This window comes from Lathamus discolor, chromosome Z (assembly GCF_037157495.1).
Source record: "Lathamus discolor isolate bLatDis1 chromosome Z, bLatDis1.hap1, whole genome shotgun sequence".
Lineage (NCBI taxonomy): Eukaryota > Metazoa > Chordata > Aves > Psittaciformes > Psittacidae > Lathamus > Lathamus discolor.
In genome coordinates this window covers 48,095,060-48,104,870 of record NC_088909.1, presented here as the reverse complement: position 1 = coordinate 48,104,870, position 9,811 = coordinate 48,095,060, and the positions used below count along the sequence as shown (strand labels likewise).

Genomic DNA, 9,811 nt, shown 5'->3' with positions numbered 1-9,811 from the left:
ACCCAAAAGCAGACCTCGGCAACAAGAAAAGACCAATGAAAAGGGGGCCGCGTTGGCATCCGGGTACAGACGAAGAAGGGACTGGCTGAGACCCAAGACCGAGAAGTGTAAGAGACTGGACCCCAAAGAACCCGGCGTGCGTCTTGGTGGAGCAGAGACTCCCCTACGCACCCAGCGCTGCTTGCTTATTGCCCCTCTGTATTAATCAATTGTAATAAAAGAATTAAATCAGACCATGGCCAAGACGGAATTTTTATGACAAAATTGGTGACCCCGACGTGATCTCTGTGGAGGCTGCCTGGGACTGTAGCTCTTACGAGGAGGCGCCCCACAATTTGTGGCTCGGGACTTCTAGTCCCGGGCAGTCTCACGAGATCAACGAACAGAGAGGCAATAACCAAGGAATTCGAGCTCCCTGAACACTGCAGTATCAATTACCCGTAATTCTTGTGCACGAAGATCCGGACAGGAACAGCGGACTGTAAGTACCGTTCGGCTGGGTGGGAAGGCCGCTGTGTGTGTCTATGAGACGCAACAAAGTTGTGTGCTTTTCCTCTAACCGTGGTTTCAGTGAAGAACCCGGTCGGTGAAGAGACGGAGTGTACGGTGAGACACGGACCGGGTATTCTGAATCTGTGAAAGCACGGGTCAGGGTCCGTGAAGCGAGTGTGGGCCTCTTCTAAGCGCGTTTCCAATCTGCTGAAGGAGGGAAGCGATAGTGGTTGATTGAAAGGAAGCACACATGGTGGGAAATGGGACAGAGTAGGAGTTGTAACTCTAACCCAGGAAGGGGCCCACGGAGAGGTCCCCGAAATAAGGCAGGGAGCAAGTTACAGGAAATAACCCCAGACAGTCCCCTGGGGTTAATGTTTAACCACTGGGGTTCTTGGCCGTCCCAGAAAGGAAAGAATAAAAATGGTCCATTACTGTATGGAAGTGTGGACTGAAGAGGAAATTCGGCCTGACCATTTATACTGGCCGATATTTGGGTCTTTTGATGATTCAGGCTTTAAATTTATATGTAAATGGCACGGAAAATAAAATAACGAATACAAAAGAACCTATCAGGGTTACCCGATTTCTTTGGCAGGAAGACAAGGGCTGAAACCAATAGTAGAGGATTTGATACAGAAGGGAACCCAGCGTTGCTTGCTTATTGCCTCTTCATATTAATCAACTGTAATAAAATAATCAGACCATGGCCAAGACGGAATTTTTATGAGACTTTCACCCATACTGGTTGTTTAGTCTTAATCTGCAGACACGTATAATCATGGAAGCATAGAATAGTTAGGCTTGAAAAGGACCTTAAGATCAACCAGTTCCAACCCCCCTTTCACGGGCAGGGATGCCTCACAACAGACCATGTCACACAAGGCTCTCTTCAACCTGGCCTTGAACACCGCCAGAGATGGAGCATTCACAACTTTCTTGGGCAACCCGTTCCAGCGCCTCACCACCCTCACAGTAAAGAACTTCCTCCTTATAGCCAATCTAAACTTCCCCTGTTTAAGTTTTAAGCTGTTACCCCTTCTCCTGTCACTACAGTCCCTAATGAAGAGTTGCTCTCCAGTGCCCTTATAGGCCCCCTGTAGATACCAGAAGGCTGCTACAAGGTCTCCACGCAGCCTGCTCTTCTCCTGTCTGAACAACACAACAGGCTTAGGAGCACGGTGTGGACACTTGCACTTAGGGAGCTGGTGTCTCGGTCACCGGAGTGTGGTGCCTACTCAGGCTTTACAGAGATGGAGAGTGAGGTGGGTAAGCAGCAGAGGATATCCGTGTTGGTGGCACTGTGCCAGAGGGCTCCCTGTGAAGGCCATGTGCAGCTCCTGGTTTCTGTCCTAAGACATTAGGCTCAGAAGCAGGCCCTGGACATCTGCCCTTAGGGGAGCTGATGTCTCCGTCAGAGAAGAGTGGTGGCCAGTGAGGCTTTAGAGAGGCGGAGTCTTACACGTGTAAGTAAGTGAGAATATCCATGTTGGAGGGGCTGCAGGTTCGGGGTTGAACTTCTGGTCACGATTTCCCTCTCGGGGCTGGGACCGGGGAGCGGCCGAGGGGCCCGGCGGGGCTGGGGGCGCGGGGAGCCGCTGCGGGCCCGGCCGTGCCGAGGCGAGGGGGTGGCGGGGCCGGCCCCGGCGGGCAGCGCGGGCTGAAGCCGGGCCCGTGCCGGGCGGCGCACGGGCCGGTGTCGCTCCCCCGGCGCGGGCCGATGGGGCCGGGCCTTGCCCGGCGGCCGGTGGAGCGCGAGCGGCCGGTGCGTCCGTTGGCGGGGAGCGCCATGGAGGGCCTGCGGCTGCCCGGCGCTGTCAACCCCAGGCACTTCCCGGCCAAGCTCTGGCAGCTGGTGAACAGCCCGCGCTGCGGCTCCGTGCGCTGGGATGCCCGTGGCGAGGGGCTGGTCGTGGACCGGCGGCTCTTCGAGCGGGAGCTGCTGGGCGCGGAGCCGGCCGGCGAGGGGGCGGCGCTGGGCCCGGAGCTCTTCAAGAGCAGGAGCTTCGCCAACTTCCTCCGGCAGCTGAACCTGTACGGGTTCCGCAGGCTGGGGCCGGGGCCGGGGCCGGGGCCCGGGCCCCTGCAGGACCCGGCGGGGGACATTGGCGGCAGCTCCGCCGGGCCCCTGCTCCACTTCCAGAGCCCCCATTTCCGCCGCGGCCGCCCCGAGCTCCTCGTGCGCCTCAAGCGCCTGACGAGCGCCAAGAAGGCGAAGCTGGCGGCCGGCCCGGAGCTGCCCAGCCGCCCGCCCCAGCGCCCCCAGCGCCCGCCCTCGACGCTCGGCGAGGCTGCCAGGCCCGGTGAGCTGGGGTGGCCCGGGCTGCGGGCCGAGAAGCACTGGGGGCTGTGGGGGTTGGAGATCGGCCCCCCCGCAGGGAGCAGGGTTGCCCGAGCTTGCTGGCGGCCGCTCAGCTCCGCCGGTGCGGGAAAGCCGCTGTTGTTCGTGCGGGGAGATGCGCTGCCAGCAGGCAGGGGGAGCGAGGTTCGCGCGTGGCTCAGTGACTGGGAGAAAACCCCAGGACAAACTTGCCCACAGAGTTTTCAAGCTGACAAGCAGGTATCCTTTATTGCGGCGCCGGGAGACGCGGGGGATAGCTCCCCCTAACGCGTGTCTCCCCGTTGCTCCCCAGGCCGGCCTTACATAGTCCCTGGGCATACGTACATGACGTCATTTTCCAGAAAGTTCCCCGCGTGCGTACAGAGTTGTGGTGGTGGTCTCTGAGGGTCGTTCACTTCTTCCAACAGTCTTCATCGCTTCTGGCAGCCTTTGGAGCACGCGCAGTAGATGCTCAGACCAGTTTAATTGGTTCGTTAGCGCCAGAGACATAAGAATCCTCCTGTCCTCCTGCTTATCAGTTAGGTTAGCTGTAGCCCATCCTGGACACCTGCCCTTCCCAGATACTCCTTGCCCCTGTGCCCTGTTCTTCTAGACTGGTTCTCTTAAAACCGTGTCAACTATAACAATTTCCCTTGTACAAGAAGGCTCAATGTGTTCTCTAGCAGCACTCTTTTTTTTTCTATGTATCATGCACTTTAGTAATTTTCCATTGCTACTGTTACAAAGCCATCAAACTTAACATTACTTAAAACTGATTCTAAAGATTCGTGTATTCCATTTGTGATTTTGGGTCCCCCCTGCCTCATCAGTCAGTAAGAGCGCCCTCACCCTGCCTCTGTGGAGCGGGCACAGCCCTACCAGATAGGTGAACGCTACTTCTCCTTGAGGGGTTGCTCCATAAGCTGTCGTTAAATCCGTGTGAAGCGATGGGTAACCGTATGAGGGCAAGTACCATTTCATGAAACCGTAACTGACTGAGAGAGGAAACCACAGAAGGTTAAAGGGAGTATCTTGGAAGTAACAAAACGGCAAAGCCTGAGCTTTTTTAGACTCAACCGAACCGGCTGAGCTGCCTGGAAAAAAGCTGGCTTTGGTTTTGTTTTCCTTGACAAACCGAATGGCTTGTGATGGAGTGCTCTCAGAGTCACGTTTAGGGTTTGGACGTTGCCCTTGCCTTGGCTGCCCGTGTGCTGTCAGCGCTGGAGTTCGGTAGAGCCGTGCTTCACGATTCCCCCTTTATTTTACCTTGCTGCCTGATGTAACGCGCAGCACTCCCTCAATGGCTTGTGCCGGTTTAGTCAGCTCCTGCCCATTTGGATTTATAGTAGCACATTTCTAAGTAGCGGCCACTTGCTCCTGAGGGTTTCAGGAGACTGCTCCAGAGGTGACTGTGCGTTGGCACAGCACTGATGTTCCTGTGTGTTCAGGTGTTAGTGCTGCAGCAGCTAGCGTGTGTTTAGGTGTAAGAACAGAGGCTGTTTCTGGATGAAGAGCATTGGAGCAAATCCCTTAATCCTTGTTTGCCGTTGTTTTGCAGGACTGGTGACTGTAGGACAGGCTCCCCAACCTTGTCATCCAGGCAGCTTCTTTCCTTCCTCCGACAGAGCGGCCTCATGCCAGGACCCCCCTGCCTTCCAGGCGACGACATCCCAGCAGCCGCCGGTCCCTTCCAGACCATGGCAGGGTTCCGTTGGGTCGCTGCCAGGGCACGGGGCTTCCCCAGCTCTCCCAGGCCAGGGGGCTCCTTTTCCCGTCCTCCACAAGTGTTCCACGGCGGTCACGTACACTCTCCGGACCGTGTGCTCGCTTCTGCCGCTTCAGCGAGGGGCTCCAGCCGGTGCTTCCGTTCCAGACCCCGCCAGCTGCGCGTCTCCAGGGCAGTGCTTGCAAGCCCCGGATCCAACACGTACGGCAAAAGTTCTTCACTTGCTGCTCGAGAACTTACTGCAAAGTGATGCATGAAATGTTTTTCCCCGGTGCTCCGTCACTGTGTGTGTGTCTGACGTGTGTGCTTCCAGTGAGATGTGTGTGCCGGGTCCGTTACTTGCTAACAGCCGGTGACAGAATGGGCTTTAGCTGCTCATTTCTTCTGGCTCTGATGAGATGAACTGTATGAGAGACAGAGGAGCTCAGAAGTGCCTTCTCTGCAACGAGCAGGGGAGGACAAAGTGTGTGGGTGAAGCGGGTGTGTGTGGAATCTTGATTCAGCTGGAAGACCTGAAGTATTACAAATGAATTGGCCCCTTTGCTCCTGCCAGCCGAGCCCATCACCCAAGAAAAGGTGTTGTGAGTGCAAACCATTCTTTTTGTGCACCATTCTGCACTTCGCGCCCATTCAGAATTGGTCTGCCTGTCCCCAGAAGCTGAGGCCTGCAGAAACTGCTTCATCTACAGAGCTGCTTTTTGGAATAAGATGACATTTTCATTCCAGTGTGTGTGTGTGTGTGTGTGTTTGATCTGTGTCTACATACCTTAGACGAAATATGTTTTAAGGTGGAGAACTGAGTCTTACAGTCAGTGGGGAGGTCATAATACATTCCGGGGAGTTAGCTTACTGAGTGGTTACTGCAGTGTTTAATGCAAGTAAGCAATAGAACTGTGCACACTGGGCCCCAGTTCTGGCGGTCTGATCCCCGTGTCTGAATTTTGCAGGCATCCCGCAGTGTTCACCCCCTGGCCAGGGAGGTCCTCTGACTGTCAGCAGCAGTGCTGCGGCGTCCACCGACTGCGCCTTTGTGCAGGTGAGTGCAGCGCACAGAGAGCAGGGGGAAGGGAGGAGACCCCATGCACGGACCGCAGGTTTCTGGGCTTGCGGCAGGAAGGAGAGAAGTCTGGGAGGGGATCTTATTGGGTGGCCTGGCTTATCGAATAGCAAAAGAACCTCAGTAAAAATGCCAGGGCTTCCTTTCGCATTCCAGCAGCATGGAGATGCTTTTTTTCCTCAGAGGGGGTAAGCAAAGCAAGCTCTGCTGGTGTGTGCTGAAAAAGGGTTGACCTGTGCAAGCCTGATCGTCCAGTTTCTTGCAAAAACCAACCTTTTGCCCTTTTTGCCCGTTTTTCTGTTTTAATATGAGCTTACCCGGATCAAAAGGGCTTGAGATTTCCGAGCCTTAGTGTAGCCTCGATTGTTTCTCCTGGAGCAGGGTGGCAGGGGCTGTGCAGGTGGTAGAGAAGACCGTGCTTTTTGCCTGTGGATCTCACTGAGCTGTGGCCAATAATCAGCTCTACCTTGTGTGTGCTCTGGGGCAGACGCTTCCCTGAGGTCCTGCTGAGGGATGCAGCTAGCTAGAGCATTGATCATCCTGCCGTGCTTGTGTACTGATCATCAGTAAGCACTTGCACGGTCCTCAGAAGCAGTAAAATCCGTCAGCCCTGACTGAAAATGGTTGTGATTTTTTCACCTAGACATTCCCTGTGTTTTGTTTCTCGCAGAGTCCTGAAGTGCAGCCACCTTCTGCAGCTGAGTGCCTGCCCTCTGATGGGGCACATCATGCATCAGAGGACGTGGAGAAGTTGCCAGAACTGAGTTATGAAGATGTGTTTCAGTTTTTCAAAGAGATGCGTGATTCACGAGGCGCTGATGTAGTGACACCGGAACCTGCAGAAAGCTGGGATGGAGAACTGTTTGACAGCTACATCCGTGCGGCCATAGAAAGCGCTGCTGCTGCTGAAAGCGTGCATGACGCTGTGACCACGCAGGGGGCCCGTGAAGAGCAGGGAGAACAACTGGATCACAACCCAGCTCGCCCCTCCAAAATGTTTCTTGTGGAAGGACTGTTTAGTGCTGCTCAAGTAAGTGCTAAATGGAGGTAAAACTCCCCAGGAATGGGCAGGTTCAGCTCCTCACTCGTGAAATGTGGGCTCTGGCTGGCGAAGGTAGTGAGCTAGAGTCCTCCTTCCTCCTCTTATTTTTTATGCCTAGGAGTTGTGTTTCGGATGTTAGACAAGGGCATTGCTGGCCAAAGGGTTTTCAAAAGCCCTTGTTAGCAATCCTCATGCCATACACAGAGAGAGCACGTTTCCAAGAGCAAATAGCACAGAGCAGTGGGTTTCCTGCGGGAGCAGGAGGCGTGTTGGGCGGTACTTGCTGTCCCCGGAGTGTTCAGTTTCTGTATTTGAACAGGCCTTTTGGACTGTTAAGACACAACTTTGTCAAAGAGCGTGCTTGTACTTCTCTTCATGCGCACAGGCTTCGCCTTTCATATGTATAACAGCGAGTACCAGCGAGACTCAAGGTGGAGACTGTGAGTTTTGGAATCACTGATACCTCATTAGCAAGCGATTCCCACCCAGAAATGTGTGGCTGCGTGCACAGTTTTGCATGGCACAGCTCTGTCAAGTTGTTTGAGCTGGATCTGCCGTTACTAATACACGTGTTGGGAAGAAGGAGTGCTCCTGGATTTCTTTTGGCTTATTTCTTGTCGGTGGTTTGATAACTGAGGGCAAAGTTAAGGCGGTGAGGACATGTCCCCTAAGTTTGCGGATTCTGATTTTTGGATTCCTTGTTTTGCTTAGCCTGACATTTTGTAAGAGCCTGAATTTCAGTTTGGCAACCTTAATTCTGGGTTCAAAACATTCCTCGTGTGCTCAGCACTTCTCAGGTGCCCTTTTGGAGTGGGGAAGGGGAGTTCTTGTTTTGTGCCTGCAGTGAAAAGAAGAAGCTATTGAGCGATCTTTGGGTTTATTTCATTTTTTGGTGTGTTTATTTAAAGGAGAATGCGAGCGTGAGATGTGAATTGGTGACGGAAGAGAGAGGGCTGACTTCAGGACCCGAGGCAGTGAACAAACCTTGTCTTGCAAAGACCAACTTTTTGCCCTTTTTGCCCGTTTTTCTGTTTTAATATGAGCTTACCCGGATCAAAAGGGCTTGAGATTTCCGAGCCTTAGTGTAGCTTCGATCGTTTCTCCTGGAGCAGGGTGGCAGGGGCTGTGCAGGTGGTAGAGAAGACCGTGCTTTTTGCCTGTGGATCTCACTGAGCTGTGGCCAATAATCAGCTCTACCTTGTGTGTGCTCTGGGGCAGACGCTTCCCTGAGGTCCTGCTGAGGGATGCAGCTAGCTAGAGCATTGATCATCCTGCCGTGCTTGTGTACTGATCATCAGTAAGCACTTGCACGGTCCTCAGAAGCAGTAAAATCCGTCAGCCCTGACTGAAAATGGTTGTGATTTTTTCACCTAGACATTCCCTGTGTTTTGTTTCTCGCAGAGTCCTGAAGTGCAGCCACCTTCTGCAGCTGAGTGCCTGCCCTCTGATGGGGCACATCATGCATCAGAGGACGTGGAGGAGTTGCCAGAACTGAGTTATGAAGATGTGTTTCAGTTTTTCAAGGAGATGCGTGATTCACGAGGCGCTGATGTAGTGACACCGGAACCTGCGGAAAGCTGGGATGGAGAACTGTTTGAAAGCTACATCCGTGCGGCCATAGAAAGCGCTGCTGCTGCTGAAAGCGTGCAAGACGCTGTGACCACGCAGGGGGCCCGTGAAGAGCAGGGAGAACAACTGGATCACAACCCAGCTCGCCCCTCCAAAATGTTTCTTGTGGAAGGACTGTTTAGTGCTGCTCAAGTAAGTGCTAAATGGAGGTAAAAGTCCCCAGGAATGGGCAGGTTTAGCTCCTCAGAGCCTGAATTTCAGTTTGGCAACCTTAATTCTGGGTTCAAAACATTCCTCGTGTGCTCAGCACTTCTCAGGTGCCCTTTTGGAGTGGAGAAGAGCAGTTCTTGTTTTGTGCCTGCAGTGATAACAAGAAGCTATTGAGCGATCTTTGGGTTTATTTCATTTTTTGGTGTGTTTATTTAAAGGAGAATGCGAATGTGAGATGTGAATCGGTGACGGAGGAGAGAGAGCTGACTTCAGGACCTGAGGCAGTGAACAAACCTGCTGCAGAAGAGGCAGGGTCGTCTGTAAAGCCGCGGTGCAGGAAGAGGAGACAGAGCTCACGGCAGGGTAAGTCCCTGGTAAGAGATCCTGCATTTTTTAGAGGTGGCCAAGACAGCTGCTCTGAAACTCTTCCAGGAAGGGGAGATCACAGGAGTTGAGTTACTGTCTGCAGTGTAAGTACCTCACTGGGCCTTCAGTTCAACTATTACACTGGTCCGAGCTCTTAGCGTGCTTCGTGACACGCTTCTATAGCTAAGCTGGTGCTGAGGACTCCTAGGTGGACAAGGGACTAAATTCTCTCAGTCAGTAAAAGCCGAAGTTGTGGGAGTTGTGCCAGACCCCTGCATGTCACAGTACACAGCACTGAGATGCAGGCTGGAGACATGTTTGCTGGAGGGTGACAGTGCCACAAAGGGAACACTGACTAGTGAAGTGACTGTTGAAGTAAGCGGGGAAAAACCCACCACGGTGCCGAAGTTAGTGCACGAGTCCAACCTTTCTGGCTCAGATGACTAAATAAATTTCATACCAGCCTGCTGATAACGTGTGCTGAAACACAGGAGAAAAACACCCTCAGACTTTCGAGTCGCAGGCCGCCTTTGGCCAGACTTGACTGTCCCTGATGGCAGCACAGTTGCTGTGCGTGCTGCCAGGTGAGCCAGAGCCAAGGCCTGATACTTCCTCGGTGTTGTTTGCTCCCTAGATCCCCAGGAGCCGGAAGGTGGAGCCTGTAAGCGGGGCTGCTTCTGGAGGAAGACAGCAGAGTGAGGAGCGTGTGAACACGTGGAGCAGCTGCCGGCTGGCTCCGTCCTGCGAGTCCGGCAGCAGCGCTCCGCACACAACCGGGACCTGGGTTCAGGGTCACACCTCTTCTGTTCCGTTTCCTGACTTTGAACTTACAGATAGCTTTATTTGTGAATTTGTGTGTTACTTATAGCTTTCTTCATAAATGCGTATGTTTTTTATAGGTTTCTTCATAAATTTGTATGTTACTTATAGACTTACTTATAAATTTATGTCATGTACACCTTTCTTCATAAATTTGTATGTTGTTTATAGCTATATTTATAAATTTATAGGTAATGTATAGCTTTCTTC

General features: G+C 53.2%; 1 protein-coding gene across 1 annotated transcript; it reads left to right on the top strand.

Annotated features, from left to right (window-relative positions):
* The first annotated feature begins 2,212 nt into the window (after positions 1–2,212).
* Positions 2,213–9,481, top strand: LOC136005948 (heat shock factor protein 5-like). The gene is made up of 8 exons (XM_065663845.1): positions 2,213–2,795; positions 4,371–4,750; positions 5,003–5,005; positions 5,497–5,574; positions 6,266–6,625; positions 8,039–8,398; positions 8,635–8,779; positions 9,417–9,481. Exons 1-8 carry the CDS (start codon positions 2,213–2,215, stop codon positions 9,479–9,481), a joined length of 1,974 nt encoding a protein of 657 aa, XP_065519917.1.
* Positions 9,482–9,811: the final 330 nt, after the last annotated feature.